Genomic DNA, 21,619 nt, shown 5'->3' on the forward strand with positions numbered 1-21,619 from the left:
AAACTAGAGTGTGGTATCACTTCCCAGATCATGGCTCCAGTAGACTGGAACATCCCTCCCTCACCCCCCCCCCCCCCGCGCCCACCCTCGAGGTCAGCCACTAGATGTTATTTTCTATGCCAGCAAATCCAGCTGCTTCAGAGAGCCAGGAATGGCCACTCAAGTTTCTATTCCACAAGGCTTAGCCAAGGACACAGCCTGAAACATCTGTCCCTTGTACCTAGTACTTCAGAGGCCTTGGCCTAGAGCTCTGGTCCCACTTTCTTCCTTGGAATAGCTCCATTTCTCTCATGCTGTTCTCAGGCCACCTTACCCAGCACATTCTATAAATGACCAAGCATAGTGCGAGGGAAGACAGAGAGTTAAGCCCTAGGGTCACTTAGTTGTAGCCAGGACACTTTTTGGTCACAGGGTGGACAAATTCCCTCAGTGATGCATCGTTAGGAAGTGGCAGTTCCCAGGGTCCTAGCCAGGAAGCTGCTGAAGAGGATGGGTCACATCAGGACCCCGGCCGCTTGTCTAGCCTGATCCTAGGAACACTGACTTCCTAGCATCTCTCTCCCCAGCCCCAAGAAGGGCAACTTCAATGCCATTCTCTCAGGGTTTGCCTCCCTTGGGAAAGTATGACTCTCCCACACAGGGCAGATGCCTTAAGTCAGATAGTTGGATACTTTTTGGAGCCCTCACTCTGTGCCAAGTTTATATGTCAGCTACTTTCTATGTCCTTCCCCCCACTTCCTCCCCCTCACCGCCCCCTTACATTTCTTCTTTGTAATGCCTTCAGGACTTAATATAATGCTTTACATACATACAGTACACTAAATAAACGCTTAATTGAATAGCAGTGTGAGATCCGCTTGATTAGGAGGCCTCCTCTCCCCTCATTCGAACCCCTCCCTTTATTTCCTAGCCCTGCTCACCCTGCTTGCTTCAATTTTCCCAAAATGTTCAACAGCAGATGACACCTACAATGAACACTTACCACGGGTCAGGTGTGCATATGTGGTGTGCGCATGCATAAGTATGGGGATGAATACTTGCCTATGCATTAGGCAGTGAGTGGTCTATGTCAGATAACTTCCAATTTCAGTCCCCATTTTATTTTTTGGGGGGCAGAGTTTTTCACTGACCCTGCTGAGCCTAAAGTGGCGGTTACTGATGAGCACAGACTTGTCCTGTTTATTTTTTTTGTTTTGTTTTGGTTTGGTTTTTCTGTTTTCTTTTCTTCTCCTTCTTCTTTTTAGATCTAAACTCAGATCTTCATGCTTGCACGGCAAGCGCTTTATTTACTCTTGAGCCTCTTCCCAGCACTGCCCCACCCAGGTCCTTTACTAAGCCTTTGCCTGTGCAATCTAATTCTCATGGCAGCCCTGATGAAGAGATAGTGTTACTTTCACGCCCATTTACAGATGAGGGAGCTGGGACATAGACAAACTTAGTGCCCAGTTGTGGAACTATCATGTGAGCCAGGCAACTGCCAAGGCTGTGCTCCTAACCCTGAGGCCCACATCACTGAATGCTTCAGAATGAGCAGGCCAAAGCCAGACTATTGTTTTAAGATGACATGCATTATCAGTAGGCCTGGCTAGCAATCAATTAAGACACAGACACTTGTTATATTTTAAAATAGTCTTAGTTAACCTGGGGCAGGGCAGATATCAATCCTCTAAACTGCCTCCCATAGTGTGGCAGGCATGGGATCCCTGCCTCAATCCCATGCCATCTGTTTCTAGTAACTTCTATCAAGCTACCTCCCATCTATAATCCCATATACTTGCTCATGTTCTTCATCTGGGCCAGATTCTCCATCCCAGCCACCAGCTATGTGCTTCTCGTCCATCTAACCCATGGCAGCTTTCCTCTCTTCCCTTCAGTTCTCTCTCCTTTCTCCTCGTGGTGGTCCTTTCTTCTTCCTTTTCCCAGGATCCCTCTCTCTCCTAGCCCCACCTATCTCCTGCCCTGCCCAGGTGGGATGGCCTTTTATTAAGCAAAAGGTGGGTCACACAGCAAGCAGTAATTAGTATCAAAATTCATCAGACCATCCCCCAACACCATACAAGCTGGGCCTGTGCTTAAGACCCTCCAGCGCACTTAGCACACACTGGCCTCTCTCTGCACTGGGCATTTCCCAATGTTTATAACTTTATCCTGGATATTAGTGTTTTCTTTTCTACAGTTGAGAAAATGGAGGCTCTGAGAGATTAACTCACCCAAGGTGACAAAGTTAGTTTTCACCACGCCTATTTCTAGAACATTACTCTATTTCCCCCTGCCTAGCACGGGTTGCTAAGCTGAATTTGCACCTCCAGCTAAAGGGACTGTCAGGATCAAGCCTCAGGATTCAGTGACCTTTAGGATGGTCTCATGGGAGGGATCGGACTGATGCTCACAGTCCTGTTTCCTCCCTTCTCCGACAGGTGTGGATTTGAGAGAAACCCGGTCTGGATGCAACAGGAATGTGTAAGCTACATAGATAGCACTTTAGGAATTCACCTTGCTCTATTGAGTGACTGTTGGACTTGGCAGGAGATCTCAGGGGGTAAGACACACCAGGGTGGAGGCTCCCAGCTGAATGTTTCGTGGGACTTGGGGGACTGATTTGAAGTCTCATGCATGCACTATGCAAAAGCTAAGATTCAAAGTCAGGAGGATAGAAAGAAGAGATGAAAGAAGGGTTTAAAGCAGGGCTTCTGGCTGTGGCCGTAGTGGCGCACGCCTTTAATCCCAGCACTCTGGAGGCAGAGGCAGGCAGATAGCTGAGTTCGAAGCCAGCCTTGGCTACAAAGTGAGTCCAGGATAGGCAGAGCTGTTACACAGAGAAACCCCGTCTCGAAAAACTAAACAAAACAAACAACAACAACAAAAACAAGCAGGGCTTCTGGAACTGCCATGAAGGAGATCCATCACTGCCAAAGCAGCAAAGGCTCTTGGACAAGGGTGGGTGCTGACAGTGGGCTCGCGCAAGCAGATGGAAACAGTACTATGCAGAATCCCGAAAGGAGAAAACTCTCTGCCTTGGTGTTCAGGTGGAGCACCACGGTGCTTATACACTTACATAGCACTTTCTCCACCCTCAGCACTTTCTGAGGCATTAAGTCATTAAAGAGAGAACATTTCAAATCAAGATTCCAGTGTTAGACCTGAGGGGACAGAGCCAGCAGTGTAGGATCAAGGCTACTTACTCCACAGAGTCTGCTCTGTGGCTTAGCTCCCTCCCCGATTTGTATGTAGAGACTGTGTGTCTGTGACTTGGCTCCTTGTGTGGGGATTGTGCTTCTGGCTGGCAAGACTGAGACCCGTGTGCTTCTTTCCAACTCTTCAGTAGCAGTTCTGAGTGGATCACGGGGAAGGGGCATTTGCCACACAGAAATGGGCACATGTTACAATTCATGCTCAACAACCCCCCCACCCCCCAGCTGCAAGCACATCCATCCAGGGCCACAGTGTATTTATGGGGGCACTGTCTAACCTAGTCAATTAAGGCCCTCACAAGCAGTTCAGAACCCTCTTTGCCTAAGCTGCTGATGCTGATCTGTGTGAAGTGCTGGGAACAGAACACTGAACCAGCAAACCAGGAACCCAGCCCTGTCCTCACGGAGTTAGCAGTTGAGCAAATGGAGGACACAGAAATGTTAATCCAGTTAATTTGATGATCTGAATAATAGTACAAAGGAATACTGGGTAGAGAGGAGGAGTCAGCCTCTCCAACCAATCTTGCAGCTGACCCCTAGTGCTTTTTAATGTGGAAGCAAAGCCCAACTGCTTTACCATTTTCTTGCTATTCATGCCTCCAGCCTGCATTTCTTTATCTTAGGTAACTCCAGCGCTGCCAGTGGGTCACATCACTCAGAGAGGTTCTTGCAGGCACAGGAGAGACAGCCACTACCTTAGCTGAGCCTGCTCTGCAAAGTCACCCTCCTCCCCCACTTGCACCTGGCCAGCCTAGCTCCCCGCCACTCTTCTGCTCCCCAGGACATCACGGTTTCCATGGGAACCCACACACTTCAAAGGGGAACGGAGGAGACTGGAGGGGAAGAGGGGGAGGGAAAGCTGGATTAACCTCACCCTCTTGGCCCCATCTCTGCGCCACTGCATCCTAATCCCTTGGTCTCAAACTGCACCTGACACCTGACCACCATTCAGCGGCATGGCAGGTGGAGTGTTGCAGCCCAAGTTAAATGTGAACTTCTCTGGAAGGAAGCATCAGAGTTGGGGGTGGGGGTGCTGAGACAACTAAGGACCATCCAAACCTAAACCTCCTACTCCGTGGGTCTCCCCTCCTCCGATTGCCTCTCATCATCGCTCCTGGGCCCCAAACACAATTACCCAGGATGTGCATCCAATCATGGGATCTGCTTGGATTAGACTGAAATCATTAATCTGAGCCGGGGCTCCTGGTTGCCTTGCTGATTAGCCCAGATGATGCTCTGGTATGATCCAATTAAAGACAGGCTCTGCTCCTCCCCCTCCCCCAGCCTCCAGATCAGAAGGGAACCAATACATTTCATTAACACATCCTTATACACAAACAAAACCTTGCGGGCACTGGCAGGCTCTCTCCCCTTTGTCACACTGCCCCTCTGCCTGTCAGCACAGGTCAGGGAAGTGGGGGGGCGGTTTCCCCCATCTTCTTCCGTCTATAGTCCTGGAAAGGGCCACAGGGAAGACTTCCAAAAAAAGTAGTTCTGGACACTAATCTGAATGGAAAGGGTCTTGTTACATTTATTGACATAAAATGTGGACTCCCTGATGTGCTTTGGAACAACCAAAGTGCCCTGGGCAGGCGAGTCTAATTAAAGTTACCGACCCTACAGGAGGCTGGGCATCCAAGCATTGGCTGCAGGGAGGGCCACTGGTACTACAGGAGAGGTGTTAATGTAGGAGCCAACTCTGGGACCCTGGGCCTAGAGGCAATAGAACTAGAGAGCTAGGGAGCTGGGCAATGGTATGGGTGTTAGCTCCAAGCTAGCTGTGAGGAGCCAGGCAGCATGTTTGCCTAAGAATCCCTTTACTGGGGGCTGGAGAGATGGCTCAGAGGTTGAGAGCACTGTCTGCTCTTCCAGAGGTCCTGAGTTCAATTCCCAGCAACCACATGGTGGCTCACAGCCATCTATAATGAGATCTGGTGCCTTCTTCTGATGTGCAGGTGTATATGCAGGCAGAACACTGTGTGCGTAATAAAGAAATAATGTTAAAAATTGCAGAAAAAAAAAAAAAAGAATCCCTTTACTGGGTCAGATGGTCTCAAGTCCACCTTGGGCAAATGCTAAGGGCTTAGCCCGGGCAAAGAAAAGGGGTGAGCAGGAAGAAGTGTTCATTGGTGGAAGGTCTGAGTCTACTTCAAGTGACATGGTGGACAGGTCCCAAGGAGCAGTGGGTCACCTTTCCTGAAGCTTGGCATGGGTGCAGCATGAGCCTGGCATCTTGAGAAAGAATTTGAAGGCCATGGATCTTGCTGTCATGGTTTTGGGAAGTGCACCTCTGCTTTATGCCAGCCATGGTGCCAGGTGCTTGCATGGGCCATCTCATTGACTCCTATTAAATATGCTGCTTGAGTCTATCATGAACCTCTAAGACTCAGTGAGAGATATGACCAACCCCGAGTTTCCAGGAACTTTATTCCTAGCAGATATCATGACTGGGTGCACAATGGGAATTGTGTTTGTGACCTAGGGGCAATAATGAGAGAGAATCAGAAGAAGGAAGACCAGTGGGGTGGGGAGGGGGGCTTTGTTTGAACTATGTTCAGTCTTCTAGGCACTTCTCCCCACCCCCCAACCCTCACACCCCCATGCCCAGTCCCGGCTTAGGCACCCTGATACTTTCTCCCAAAGAGCTCCTATTTATTTTATTATTTTATGTGTATGACAGTTTTGCTTGCATGTATGCCTGTTCATCACAAAGCCAGAAGAGGTCATTGGATGCCCTGGAACTGGAGTTACAGACTATTGTGAGCTGCCAAGTGGGTGCTGGGAATCAAACCAGAGTTCTCTGGAAGGGCAACTAGTGGTTTTAAGCCCTGAGCCACGTCTCTAGCTGCCAGCGATCCTCTTACTCAGAGGCTCTCTCTGTGACTTATGCTCACCCCTATCCTCCACCCCCACCCCTGCCACAGGTCTGAAAGGATGCCTAGGATCAGCCTCTAAGGTGCATATGAATCACCCAAAACCATCAGGCCATCAGAGTACCTTAAAGAGGTCACTTTCCTCTCTGTTCTCAAGCTGTGCACAGAGGCGCACATCTCTGTTAATTACTCAGGCTCATTTACAGGCAGTTATGTGATCACTCTTTACACACACACACACACACACACACACACACACACACACACACACACACACACACACACCCCTGCTCTGGCCACTGGCTCACCCTGATCCTACAACACAGCAAATTCTGTCTTGCCTGAAAAGGCTAGCCTACCCGTTTCTCCACCTGATGGAGTCTCTTGCTCAGCCGGTAAGACCAGGCACAAACACAAAAGAAATCTGTCCAGCTGCTCTGAGTACACAGTGGTGCCTTCTTATTTGCATATCTATTGGTTCCTGAGGTGACAAGTACTGGTGTTTACCTTTCTACCTCACTCTCTTTCCCAGGAGTCTAACACAGTGCCTGCAATAGTAATGATTCAATAGGAGAGTACAGTATGAGGGAGGGAGGGCAGGACACTGAGGAAGGCTGGTTTGCCCTTCCTGGGAGTTGTCAATGCCAGTTACTGTGAACAGATAGATTCCAGAATTCTTTGGGCAGAGCCCTGCATCCACAGGCCGTTGGACCTGGTTTTTTTATTCTTTGCACAAGGTAGGGACCAGGTACTGTTTTATTTTTCTGCGGGACCTAGGTGTTGGCATTAGAGGCAATCAGTTTATCTGAGTAACTAAAAATAATGCTGATGATAATGATAATAACATCACTAATTGCCACCATTATCATAAAGCCATTGTCTTTAGGGGGTGGGGGAATGAAGGAAATCAGTCTTCCTATTCATTTGTCTTCCTGTTTGCCTGTCTTCGGTGCATTCTTCCCTGTTACTGGCATTAGCTGTGATGTATGCCTTGCTGGGGGTATGTTGTACTTGCTGATGCTTTGGGAACATGTGAACTTGCACAGGTGGGTGTGAGTCACAGTCCAGCCTCAACATCCAGTGCAGACTTGGGCATCTTTGCTTTGTACTATGGGATCCTCATGAACAAATGACAATAAAAAATCTCATTCAGGTCTGTTTTAGATAACCACACTCCCTTCTCCAAGCACACACACAAGAACTAGAGGTCATTAAGGCAGATGGGTATTGCCCTGAGCTTTACCCCCCTTCTCATTTTGGACGCTGCCCTGGGTACATGGTGCAGGCAGAATGAGATGAACAATAAATTTCGTTCTCAACAACCTCTCACTTTGGGGAAGCACCAGGACCCACACAGTCACACACATACAACTCCTCTTGCTAAGACAGCATGAATCAGAGTGCGACCCAGGGAACAGCTGGGCCAAGTTTACCTGGAATACTGATGAAGACCATTCACATCCCTCATCCTGTTGACTGACGACCTGACCCAACCTGTCTGAGCCTGCGACCTAGGACTATGTGCTTTAGCAAGCTCTCCCTGTTTGCACAGCCACAAAGCTTAGTGACTACCAAGTTGTAGATGGTGCAGCCAGGTGACTAACAAGCCTGCTGGGGTGAAGGCAACGAGAAACACGGCAAAGAGACAGTTTAGTTGGCTGAACTGAGGGTTTCTGATGTTCATTAGGGCTCATCTTCCCATGTGAGATGGGAAGGGAGTCTGCATGACTGATCCTGCCCATACCTTCAGGCCTGTCACAGGTATTTCCAGCAAGCTGAAGCAAACCCACGGTGGCCAGCTGAGGCCAAGTGAGGGAAGCTCGGGTAAGCTGCTGCTGGCCATCATTGCTGATGAGCCTACCCTCTGACCCGCATCCTCACATTTCTGCTAAGGCTTGCTGGAGCATGCCCTACCTGTACACAGCTCGCTTGTCAGCCTCCAGCTGGGCCTGGGGATCAATAGGGGCACTGGGCACAGGTGTGCTGGCGGTAGCCGAAGGTGCTGAGATGTGGACAGCCTGGGCCTTGGATGGTGGCTGGGCAGTTGCTGTCATCTGCAAAGAGAGGAAACAGGAAGGTAGATTAGGTGGAGGGAGAGGTCTTCCTTGGTCTGTGATGTAACCGGAAGGGAGAAAGTGGACAAAATAGCTGTATGTAAAAAAAAAAAAAAAAAAAAAGGGCTGGAGAGATGGCTCAGTGGTTAAGAGCACTGACTGCTCTTCCAGAGGACCCGGGTTCAATTCCCAGCACCCACACGGTAGCTCACAACTGTCTGTAACTCCAAGATCTGACACCCTCACACAGACATAGCAGGCAAAACACTAATGCATATAAAGTAAAAATAAATAAATTATTAAAAAAAAAAGATAGCTGTATGTGCACGGTAAAGTGTATCCATTTATGCGTTTGTTAGTGGACAGTAGGCAGTCTTTTCATTTTCTTCAAATGAAATATGTTCTAAAAGACAACCAGAGAATGGATGTCCAACTCACTTAGAACACAGAGTTTTATTTTATATTACTGAGACAGGGTCCCTTATAGCCCAGGCTGGCTTAAAACTTGGTATGTTGCATGGGCTCACCATTAATGTGTGATCTTCCTGTCTCTACTTCCCAAATACTGGGATCACAGGAATAGCAACTATGTCTTAGCCTAAGAGATTGTTCGTAATGCAAATGTTGTGGTCTTTGCCCAGAAGTAGAAAAATAAAAGTAAAAACAAAACCAACCAATCAACCAAACAAACAAAAACCCCCACAATACAATAAACTACTTAAATTATGTTCATGAGTCTTTTATGCATCCGTGCTTTGATTGCATGTGTGAACGTGTTCCATGTACATGTCTGGTGCTCTTGAAGTTGAGAAGATGGCAGTGTGTCTCCTGAAGCTGCAGTAAAAGATAGGTGTGAGCCACTACGTGGGCGCTGGGACTGAACTTAGGTCCTCTGCAAGAGCATCAAGTGCTATTAACCACCGCGCCATCTCTCCAGCTCCTGTTTATGAGTCTTTTTTGTAGTAATGAGTTTGATTAGATAACTTTAAAAAGCAGGAAAAGCTGGGTGTGGTGGCACAAGCCTGTAATCCCAGCGGAGGCAGAGGCGGGCGGACCTCTGAGAGTTCAAGGCCAGCCTGGTTGACAAAGTGAGTCCAGGACAGCCAAGACTACACAGAGAAACCCTGTCTCAGGGTAGGTGGGTGAGGTGAGGGGCGATCAGGAAAAAGGAGGCTGAATATTTTTCATATAGATGGTTTTATTCCTTTTAATACAAGCTAAGAGTTAACTCTTCTAGTAGTTTTGATGGCTGACTCAATGGCTCTGCAAATTTGGCCTATATGGCTACTTGAAGATGAAGTTTTTAATGGACAATGAACAGATGTCTACCCTTGGTCATAGCAACAATTTTAGAAAAATGGTTTTCATAGCATGCCATGGGGTTTTGAAGGTATCTGAAGGCCCACAGTTTTACACCAACCATACCAATTCCTTTTAATATAATATATTGAATTTTCTATCTAACGTTTCATTTAAAGAAATGGTCCAACATCTCTAAAATCTTTGAGAACCATTATTACAGAACTTAATTCTTTTATATTATATTTCTTTTAGTTAAAAAGAGCCCTAGAATACATCTGTATTATTCTCCTCCATCCACCTATCCCTGATACCATGTTAGTCCTTACCTCACTCACTGCTCTTGGCCAGAAGGTACAGCTGTCACTGGCTCTGGCTCTTATTCACTATCCCCTGACCATTCAACTGACCATATTGAAATAAAAATGACTGAGGTTTGACAAAAACATTTGATGAGAAAAAGACTCAATGAATAAATGAATGAATATGCTTGGGAGGAATCAGGCATTTCAGAGTTTGGGAAGAAAAAGTATTGTGTGAACAAGCACGTTATTGCTGTGTGTATATCTCTAGGACATCAGCAGAGATCTTGCTTTTTCTACTTAAGTCTCTGCTCAGGTGCTACCCTTTAAAGAAATCCAGCAGCCCTTACTCCACCTGCTCCTTACTTTATTTATTTATTTTGTATATTTATCGACATGACCATAAACTATATGTATATTTGATTATTTTCTCCCCACTCCTCTCTAAAAACCAAGGAGGGCTCATAATAGTTTCATTAAATATTTGTTGACTCAATGAATTAATGAATAACAGAGGGTAAATGAGACAGTGTAAAGGAAACATCCGTGTTTTACTAAACTGTGCGATTTTTGTCAAAAAGAACCACCCCTACCACTGTGGGATATGTGTGCAAACTCAGTGCACAGGAAGCTTGCTGCCTCAGGCCAGCAGACAACTGCTTGTCCCTTTATTAGCCTCTGACCTCAGACAAGTCCCTTAACTTGCTTAAGCTCCTGTTTTCTCACCACTATGCATTTAGGATTGATGGTTTTTAAAGAGATGCTACACGAAAGAAGAGTGAAACAAGTATTGTACTAGACTTCACAATGTAGAAATAGGGCACGCTCAGGTGAAACGGTGGCCACCATTACACAGACCTGGACCAGATTCTCTCAGCCCTCACCTACTAACACAACTGGGCGTATTTGCAGGTGCTCCCAGCACCACTGCCGCACACTAGGCATTGCAGGCTCTGAGCTTTCAAGAGCAGCGCCTGACAGCCTGGAGAATTTGGCAAGATCATTAACCTTTCAGAACAGGAAAATACACTCTTAATTCATTTCGGCAAAGCAATTCCCACTGTATGTGGCCTGGTGGACAATTGCATGGCTTGTGGGCGGCACCTCACAGACAGCAATTAAAAGGCAGATGTCAGCATGGGGGAGGTTTCTAGGCAAAGGCCATGTGCTTCCTTCTTTTGATAATTTTTTTTTCAACATTTTTCTTGGTGATTTAAAGGCTATCTGAGGAAACTGCCCAACAAATTTATGGATGATGAGAAACTTGTACCGAAACGATCTTTACAGATTTGGACAATAGGGCAAACCTAATAAGATTATTTTTCATCTAATAAGTTAAAACCTGAACACTTCTAAAAATAAAGCACAATCAATAATGTAAGTACAGAACAGGGATGGAGGGGTTAGTATCAGCGAATTAGCTGATGGCTAGCTCGGTATAGCCAAGGTGTCATGGGTCCATGAACAACAAACAAGCAAATCCCAACACGAACTAATGTTGTCTGAGGATGCATTAATGTAAGTCTAGCGCAGAGTGAGGAGGTTAGGAGCCCGTTTTCCCTCAGATTAACGAAGTACATGAAGGCGCATACCGAGGACAGCTGCCCAGCTTGGTGAAGGGATTCTGCAGTTTGCTATGCGATGACTAATTAGAATGTGTACCCATACTTTGCTAAGCAGGGGGAATGGGGAGATATGAGAGCCCCCTTTAAATATCTGAATGAGGGGATGATAATTAAACACGAGACTTGTAGAATGTGCTCTAGTCGTAAAGCAGGCACAACTACAACACGGCTCATCTGAGGGTAAAATGTCAGCTCACTGGTACACTCGGCTACGCCCAGTAGGTACATTGTCTGGTGTCCCTGAAGGAATCCACAGAGGCTTCTGGTAAGATGAGCTTCTAGAGAAGAGTGAGGGAGGTTCTCTCACGTGGCTGGGGAAAGGCAGTGGAAGGCCAGGATGGGATAAAGATGAATGCTCAGAATAAAAATCAAATCAAAACCGGTCATTTTCAGATCTCCCGAGGGACCCTGAGAGGCTCTTAGAGGGTGGGAGAGACCAGAGCTGGTCTGGAAGGGAGGATGACTCGAATTTACATGGTTCGTGGGGGCCGATCCAGCCAAGCTTGCATTTCTTTCAGGTTTTGGAGGCTGACTGTTTATTTCAAAACGGGTTTCTCTTGTTGGCCATTCCTAAAGACATGGAATTGAGGTAGGACCAGCCACTGTTCACAAGGTCAGAGATCCTGCAGGGGAAGGGGAATCCCTGTTTTAGGGCCAGCAACGTCTAAGGAGCGGGAGCAGGAGGAGAAGCTGGGTGCACCAGGCCAGGGCATGGCTATTAACTGGCCTCCTGGAACTGCCTGTGAAAGCGATAAAGTTTGGGGGATTTCTGCGAGCTGCTTGATGTATGGGTGTCTTGAAGTTGACCGTGGTGGGAGCACTTCCAGCAAGGAAATTGGTGGATGGTGCACACCAGGGCTGACCCCTCCTCTCCAACCCACGCCCCGAGATCCACTTGCTAGTTATTACTGATTAGTTAGCACACTGCTTGGGTACTCCCCAAGTGACTTCCTTCCATTCTCATTGGTCTGACATGGAAAGAAACTAGCCCTATGTACCCACAAGGCCTTTCATTACACTCACAGCTAGTCTCGAATGGGCCACTCCAGACCGGGGTATTTCCTTTAAGGCAGTTCTACCTATGTGGCTCACTGTGGACAAGGTGAGGGATGGCACTACCACAGACCTGCAGCACTGTCCCTTTTTACAAGCAGAGGAAGCTAGGGCACCGAGAAGGAGGCAGGCAGAGTTAAGCGATTCCCTGAGAGCAGACTAGGGAATCAGAAAAGCCACAGCAAGTGAAGGTTGATGAACCTCCAATGGTTCTTAGCGACATGTTTTGGGACAATCTGCTGGCATTACCCTATTTCCTAATGCAGGAGTAGTACTCGTTCCCCAGACTATGAGACATAATCAAGAGAACAAGATCATGTCTCGCTGGGCAGTGGTGGCGCACGCCTTTAATCCCAGCACTCGGGAGGCAGAGGCAGCCGGATTGCTGTGAGTAGGAGGCCAGCCTGGTCTACAAAACAAGTCTAGGACAGCCAAGGCTACACAGAGAAACGCTGTGTCAAAAAACAAACAAACAAACAGGATCATGTCTTGTGGACAGGGCAAGTTGGTGTTGGCTGTGGGGAGGCCCATCTATGCGATTCTCAACTCTTCTCTTAGTTGTGGGTCCTTCTTGGAGTGAAGACCCTAGGGCCAGCACCTGCCTGCTTCCCTTTCTTGCATGTGAGACTCACCGAGCTTCTCCATGTCCTCAGGATGAAACCAGCCCTACCCAAAGGCCAAAGTTCAAGGACCCCTGTCCCAATTCTTCTTTCTTCTTCTATCTCCTTCTCTTCCTCCTCCTCTTTTCAGTATGTATATGGATGCTTTGCATACATGTATGTTTGTGTAGCACACGCATGTCTTGTGTCCACAGAGGCCAGAAGAGGCTGTCAGACCCCCTGGAACTGCAGTTACAGACAGCTGTGGTCTGCCATGTAGGCGCTGGGGTCAAACCTAGCTCCTCTGGAAGAGCAACAAGTGCTCTTAGTCCCTGAGCCATCGCTCCACCTCCCTTGTCCCAATTTGTAGGTGTCATTCCCTCTCTGTCATCCTATACATCGGAAGAGTTGGGGCTCATGAAACATATGAATGCATAGACAATATCTAAGGGAGCTAAGAGAGCCAATCACTCTGAAAGCCAGGATGAGTAGGAGACTTTCTGGATGGATGTAAGAGAAGCCAGAAGGAGCCACTCTCACTGTCCTCACTTAAACTTTTGTCAAATGCCTTCTTTCTCCAGTTGCATCGGGGAACAGTCAGTGCCCATCAGAGACTACCTGAATAAAAAAAGGTTGACCCAGACTTTCCTGCTGAAGAGCTATCCTGTGTGGTCCCTCAGAATCCATTTTACAGACACGAAAGCAGACTTTCATGCAGCTGAAGAAATTCCTGGAGATCCCTGTTGCCTGTGTCAGTCACCCAGCGAACCTCTCATATAGAATTTCAAGTCAATTTCTCCAACAACGCTTGTGCTGAAGACATTTCTAACGTAGGTGGCGCAGACGTAGACACGTGTAGAGGGCTTATTAGCCCCCAGTGGCCTACTGCTCTGTTGGTTTTTCTCTTGGAGACTACAGAGGGACCGACTGCTGGGCAACTTTGCACACAGCACTTGCCTTTCTGATGCTTTATCTGAGGTGCAGAAGTGATGCTTTCTACCCCTCGCGCTCATTCCTGCTAGAAAAACAGCTGTCCCTTGATGGTGCTGACAGAGACACCTTAGTGCGGGCAAGACAACTGCTCTATGCTTGCATGTCCTGGTACCCTGCTTCTGATGATCTGCCAGCTTGTCTCGCTCTCCTGTCAGTTAAATTAGAGGATGCTTGAGAGCAGTGGCCAGATCTTGTCTGTTTACTGTGCTATCCCCATTGTCCCATACAGAGACTATTCAAACACCACAGAACGTAGGAGTGGTGGGTGTGGAGCAGATAGGACTTCCCATGCAATGGCTACCTTTTCAGTTGAGCCCGGATGCCTTGGGTCGGAACAGAGGAGCCTACAGTCTCTGACCACACATTGACCAGAAGCAGCGGGCAACCTGCCAAGGTCTGGAGCTGATGGACCCCAGATGGATATGGTGAGGTAGGCATCTTCTTTACATCTGGCTCCATCTGCCTGCGAGACTTGGGCAAACTCTTCAACCTTTCTGATGCCTGTCTATAAAATGGGAATAATTCTTTATACCTATTGTGAGAGGATGCTAGAATGAAGTGAGATGCATGACAAAGCAGAGGGAATTTAACAGGCGCCAGCATGGCAGTTGCTATTAATTCAATCCCTGTTTCTTAAAGTCTGCACCCCCATAGCCGGCTGCCTTTGTTCTCCTACATGGGTCTGCCCTGGGGTTCTGTGACATGGGTATGCCTCTGCCAAAAGAACCCACTTTGTAAGATTTATTTATTTATAATGTATATAGTGTCCTGCTTGCATGCCAGAAGAGGGCATCAGATCACGTGATAGATGGTTGTGAGCCACCATCTGGATGCTGGGAATTGAACTCAGGACCTCTGGAAGAGCAGTCAGTGCTCTTAACCTCTGAGCCATCTCTCCAGCCCAAAGAACCCACTTTGAAATGCTCCCCAGACATGGGGCAAGTATGGGGCTTAGGAGCAGGATGATGGAAACAGACACCACCAATCATCAACTGTCTTCTTGACTGGGTGACTCGGCTCCTTTGAGCCCCGGTTGCCTTCATAATTGAACAGAGTGAATGCTACCACCAATTCCTGCTTCTCGCACGAGGCCATACAGGAGAGTTCCAAGGGCGCTCATCAAACTTTGTTTCTCAGCACTTCCTGGCATCATTTTTAGTGCTGGGGACAGGACCCAGGCCTTATGCATCCTAGGCAAACACTTTACCCATGAATTACAGCCTTGGGCTGCTTAGCACTGTTAGTGCTTTCTTTTGTCAGTCTTCTATGAATTCATGCCCCACCCTCTGCCATAGCCTCCTGAGAGGTCCTGAGGCCCACAAATCCTGGGTTCCCTCACCACATACAGGATTGGTTTTTTTGTTTTGTTTTGTTTTGTTTGTGGCTCTTTGACCATATATCTCTTTCAGGTTCCTTACTACAAGCCTTGATCAGCCCATATCTGTATTTTATCAGCACAGACACTTCTAAAACACTTTCCTTCTGTTCTGAGACCTAGACCTGGCAAGAGAAACTCAGGAAGAACAGTCCCAAAAGAATCCAACAGATTGTGGACAGGTCTGTCCCCCTAAGGGCAGCAAAGGCTCCAGCCAGCAACTGGCACTCCCTCTAGTGCCAGGAAAAAGCCAGCATGGATTTATTTACCTAGCACCCAGAAGACAGTCCAAGGACCTGGGGGCGGGGGTAAGAGCTTGAAGCCATTTGGTAAATATTAGCAGGGAGAGGCAGCAGCAGGCACTGGCCAGTGTTGAGAAGGAGGTAATGGCCTCAGTGCTCAAAGCCTGGGCCTGCTCCTTGAACCCCAGCAAGGGCAACCGGCACCCTTCCCCATACTCTAACCCCTCAGCTCCAGTGCTCTGGCCTCCCTGCACCTGTCTAATCATCCCCACGGCTGCCTCTGTAGGAAGCACGCTCACTTCCCCTTCTCTCCCAAGAATCCGTTCTTTTCTCCACAGCGCCCGGAATCGCGAAGCCTTGGCCGCTGCCTCATCTGTATCTGTATTCACTTTCAATAGCTGCAGCACTTTGGGGCCGTGTCCATGGGTGGATGGGGTTTTCCAGCTTTAACATGCTGTTGAATGTCGGAACGGCGGATGGGTTGAAGGAGTGATGGTTAAAAGACTCAGGACAAACAAGAGGCTACAGAGGGCTCCCCAGAATATCTGCAGGGAGGGGAATCAGCAACAGAATTAGGACAGCACCTGGCAGTGGGGTGGGGGGTTCCTGGGACAGAAGGCCTGAGTCCCCTCCACCAGGACCCCTGGGCCAGCTCACAAGACAAGTCCACAGATGAGTTATGGTGCTGTACAACAGGGACAAAGTCTTGACTGATTGATTGCATAAGGCTTTCTAGGCAGTGACTTACAAAAGTGGGTCTTACTAGACTCCATTCCTCTCCCAACCCCCAACTGCATACTTGGTTATCACTGACAGGAAGCTGTAACAGAGGCCAGGTAAGGGATAAGAACCCTGTCGAACATTTCTGTTTTGTTTTGTTTTGTTTTTTTTGGTGGAGGGGACCACTCTCTTCACTTTCCATTCATTTCCATAGGATCCTTCACTTCTGTCACAGTCGCAAGGCCAATGGTTTCCAATAGACTCTTTAGGGAGCTCAAAAGAGTCTCATTGTGTGCATGTGTCTATCCACATGAGTGTGTGTGTGTGTGTGTGTGTGTGTGTGTGTGTGTGTGTGTGTGTGCATGTGTCTATCCACATGAGTGTGTGTGTGTGTGTGTGTGTTCTTAGCTGGAAAAACATATCTGATATGCCTATAGTGTTCCTAATAAAAAAGTAATTAAAGTTCAATCCCATCTGGGCCACGGAGATGTGTAGAAGCTGCGGTGAAGAGTCAAGCCAGAGCATAGCTGAGCAGACAGACGCTGAGAAACCCCACCCGAGGTCTACGTTACAGTGTCCACAGGTTACTAAGGCCCCGTCAGGACAGGAACTCTAATTCTGCACCCCCTAGGACATAGCATACAGTTGGCGAGACCCACAGGAATCACTCAGTATCTTAAAAAGATGAGGCAATGGAAGAGGCTGCTGCTGAAATTACTCTCCTGAACTTGGGTAATATATTGCTATCTACAGGGTCAGGGTCACACCCAAGATTCCTGAATGTCTGCTACAGTGAGCCATCTTCCTCTCCAAGACCACCAACTCCAGGAACAACAGGAGTCCTGGTGTCCTGCTCACCGAGCCCCTCCTTCTAGGCCACAGGGACACTGAATCTTTGCGAAGGGGGTACAAGGAAGGACACTACATGTAAAGTGCTCCCCAGCCCTGTGGCTCGCTTGATCACTGGTTCCTTGATTTATTTTAGGCTTTGCATCCTTGGGCCATTAACTATTTTTTGTAGCTGTTTAAGGGCACTTGTCCCGCTTGGAGACAAGAAGTTAGACAATAAAAGACTTCTGTTTCTGGTAACTACCGGCACTGAGGTAGTAAGTAAGTTAATCAAAGGCGAAACCTAAACTGGGCATGTTTCATCACAGGCTTTCTAGTCCTGGGGCCAATCTGTCATCTATCTCCTATGCAGGGGGCAGAAAGGGCCCAGCTAGACCTGAAAAGGGCCCATCTTTCACCTTCTATGCGATGAAGAATATCCAGGACGAAAGACATGGGTGGCCTAAGCAGGCAGGAAGAAAGGTCACCGGATATAAAGGGAAGAATAGGCCCGCAACAAAAGAAAAGGAAGAGAAGAATATGTTTTGATGAGTCAAACAGAGGGAAGATGGGTCTCCCATATGGTCCCTGAGGCGTTGCCCCCAGGGGCAGAGGAAACTGTCAATCATAGCGACAGAAAAGGCTTAGGGGGAACTCTCAAAGCAGATGAATTAACTCTCTGCTGCAAAGTGAATGCGTTTCACAGGCAGCTGAGCAGGGGACCCTGCAAGGCAGGGGGCTCCAGGCCTTAAAGAGATGAGAGGGATGTAAAGGAGTGCAGCAACATCTGAACCTGCTTGCCCGTCACAGCTGCGTGGCCTGGATGGAGGCCATTCACAGCCAGAGGCCCCATCCACCCCCTTCTGCCTTGTTAATGAAACCAGTGTGGGGATCCTAATGACTGATCAAAGCCATGCCAGCTTCCCCCGGGCCTGGTGCACCCCTTGGTTCTGCTTGGAGCATTAGGGTTAGGATAGGGAGGGGAAGCAGGGGAAGTGGGGCAAGAGAGAACGCTTTGAAGCTCCAGTTCTCGCTGTCTTACCTTCCTCCCCACTGCAGAAGGTGGGAAAGCACCATTTTGACCCTGGAACTATGAATGCAGTTTCCTTGGTCCTTGACACCGAGCTCTTTACTGCGAGGGTTGCAGGGCAGTAAAGCAGTGGAACTCTGCTTTCAAAGGGCTTCAAGCAAATGCTTGCCTTGCTTCCGAAGGGAGCATCCCAACTGAGCATGGTTGCTGAGTTCTCATTTTGCCATTTTGCTCTCTCTGGTGAATGAGGAAGCCACTAAGGCCTGGCTTCCGCATTCACCAGAGAGAGCAAGTTGTGCTTGCCTGTCCATTGGTTCCTAATCTACCCTACCCATTGAGGGCCACACCCACCAGGCCTGAAAAAGGATTCATTAAGATTTCTGCTTTCTGGCCAAATATACATGCAGCAGGGCTTGCCGGAGATGTGCAGGCAGAGGGTTTTGAAATACTGGCTATCTACAGCAATAGGCCAGATGATTTAAATGTGCGCCCTGCCTGTAAACCAAGAACATTTATGGAACAGTAGGTATGTGTCTATGTTTGAGGAAGAGTAGGGTCGGGGCTTGTTGCCTTCTGTTTCCTGGGGCTTGATAAGGGTGCAGAAGCTGTTGCCCTCACACTAGATCCCTGGTTCCTGGATCTGCTGGGGAGCTACAGAAGGGAGAATTTGGCATGGTGGGAGATGCCGCATATGCAGATGCTGCCTGACAGGAAACAGGAAGACTTCAAAGGTATTCCTGAGGAGGAAGAGAGAATATGAATGAAGGGTATATGACTAGAAGGAGTCACGGGGTGGCCGATACCATGAGAATTCTAGAAAGGAGACCAGAGCGACATTTGCTGGTATTTTATGAATGTATAATAAAGGGGCATGACTTTGAGAGCTCCATTAGAGTTTGCAGGGATTCTGGGGTAGAAGGAGGTGGGGGCTGTAAAAACCCCCAGTGACTATGCTGGCCAGGCATACTGTGGCAGCGTTGCAGAGGAACAGAAAAAATGATAGAGGGATCAAAATGGTGCATTGAACTGAGTCAGGTCCATTCATCTACTCCACATCCAGCCCCCCTGTAGACAACATTTTTATTAACCAATCCTTATAGAATTCTGAATCTGAGCAAACCACCCCTATCTCTTCGGTGCACAGAGTGAGAGTCTGAATCAAAGGCATAGACACAGAATATTGGTACTGAGGGATTATAGCTTTTTAAAAGACCAGGGGTGGTGGGGGCGGGGCGGGGGAGGGAGTAAGTGATCTGAAGGGAAACCAGAGTATGAGGTATTGTACTTAGACAGTAGAGGGCACTGCTACTCCAACAGAAGTCAACAGAAAGCTACAGGAAGACGGAAGTAGCCCACCTGAAGGGTACTACTGGGTTGTTGCTTTTGCAATGTCTAAATATACAATCAGTCTTCAGAGCATAATAAACAGAAAGATGTCCTTATGAGAAATCACGGAGTTTCCCCCAGACAAACTCAAATAGCCCAGAGGGGCTAGAAGCCACTTAGCCATCACACCACTTTGGCTTATGCCCAAATAGCATGGGGCCATAACCATTAATGCTTTTCTACTAAAATGGAAAAGAAAAAAAAAGTCTCCCTCATTTTTTAATAACTTTATTCCCCAAACTTCAAAATGAAAATTGCCAAGTTAAGAATTTGCCTAGAAAAAAAAATTCTAATTTATTATAAAGAAGGTCCGGGGCTTGGGAATTTTTTAATGCAGATTCCTAATTTTCCAAAGTGACATTCTCCTGTGCATTTGAATAGATTATGCTCAGTATTGCTAGCCCTTAGCACAACGGGAACATTATTAAAACGATTGCATGGGTCTCCGAGGGGAACCTCTGCTTCCCGCTCCCTTTCTCATTTTGGGGACTTCATATCAGAGACTGTCCATTCCTTGCCTGGGAAAGAAACTGGGTTTCTGGGGGAGGTGACATGGAGCTGTGCCACATAGGGAACAGAAGTCGGAAGATTAGACGTGAAGGGGGTAATGAAAGAGTGGGTCTCGTTTCCTGAGAGCCCCCACTTAAGATGAGTCCCAGTGTGGCTGACCCACGGTCCTATTATAAGGCCTGGCTTTCCTGAAGACACCGTGTCAGAGAGCAGCTGGTTCTTTAGGATAATGACATTACAAGGGAAAGAGAGCAGAGTTTTCCCCTGAGGAGCTGGGGTTAGCTCTTGAAAGCTGAGAGGAAGGAAGGCAGTGGATGAGCTGCATGGAATGCCAGTGGCCAAGTACATGTGGAAGAACCACCCCAGACCTAAAGAATGGGGGCAGGGAACCCTGGGGCCACCTAACTCCAAAGGCCAGTACCCCAGCCTGGGAGAAAGCAGCTTTCCTTCCATGAACCAGAAACCTCTGTAGCCCTGTTCCCAACTCTCTGTAGTTCAGGAACCCTGCTCCTTGCTTCCTCCCACCTACTCTACCTTCTTCGTTAGCTTCCATCCTCCTTCTAATTCTTTTTAAAGATTGATTTATTATATATACAGCACTCTGCTGGCATGTACACCTGCAGGCCAGAAGAGGGTACCCGATCTCATTATAGATGGTTGTGAGCCACCATGTAGTTGCTGGGAATTGAACTCAGGACCTCTGGAAGAGCAGACAGTGCTCTTAACTGCTAAGCCATCTCTCCAACCCCTCCCTCATTCTAATTTTTAAGGTTGAAGAGCTCCAGGGACGGAGCATGAGGGTCCTGTGTAGAGCAACCCTGGAGACTCAAGGACATGTGCAGGAAGGTCAAGGAATGATGAGGGGGTCTTTTAGTTTCGGCGAGAGAGGAGTCAAAGATGGTCTGCAAAGTGGCCCCACATCACCTAGCAACTCCCCAGAGGTTGGAAGTGTCATGGTATACAGGACAGCTGCTCTGGGCTCATAGGACCTAATGCGAACAAAGTCCCCTGCCCCGTCTCCACATCTCAACACTCGCTTCCATGTACTCTGTGAGGACAACTGTGTTTGAACTATCCCTGGCTGGTGTACAAGGGACAGAGACAGTCAGAGGGCAGTTGCAGAGAAGGTGGAAAGACACACAGTAGGACTTCCTTTGGTTAAATGCCAAGTGAACATTCTAGTGGATGCAAGTCACATGACACATGCCCAATAGGTGATTACTGAACTGAAGCAGACTTACAAGACTAGGATAAAGAAAGGAGGATAACACCAGATAAAGGTAAAAAAAAAAAGGGGGGGGGTGTTTCCTGTAAAAGCACCGCCCCAGAACTCAGGCTTTCAGAGACTCAGAGGCTGGTGGGAGACACCCAAAGTAGAAATAACAAGGGATGTGTCTCAGGGACTGCAGCAGCCCCATCCACACAAGCCAGAAGCTTCCAGAAAAATAAAAACACCCCTTCCCAAACAAAACTAAACAATAACAACAAAAACAGAGGGAACCAAAATAGTGGGAAGATGCTGCTGCTGAAGGTCTCAGG

General features: G+C 48.0%; 1 protein-coding gene across 3 annotated transcripts in view; it reads right to left on the bottom strand.

Annotated features, from left to right (window-relative positions):
• The window catches only part of Pknox2 (PBX/knotted 1 homeobox 2), a 264,526-nt gene that overhangs the window by 54,180 nt on the left and 188,727 nt on the right, over positions 1-21,619 (bottom strand). For all 3 annotated transcript variants that reach the window (XM_051156177.1, XM_051156176.1, XM_051156178.1), the window contains one exon: positions 7,979-8,118. In XM_051156177.1, the coding sequence (XP_051012134.1) occupies positions 7,979-8,118 (140 nt within the window). The remainder of the gene's footprint in view (positions 1-7,978; positions 8,119-21,619) is intronic.

The sequence above is a fragment of the Acomys russatus genome, chromosome 14, assembly GCF_903995435.1.
Source record: "Acomys russatus chromosome 14, mAcoRus1.1, whole genome shotgun sequence".
Lineage (NCBI taxonomy): Eukaryota > Metazoa > Chordata > Mammalia > Rodentia > Muridae > Acomys > Acomys russatus.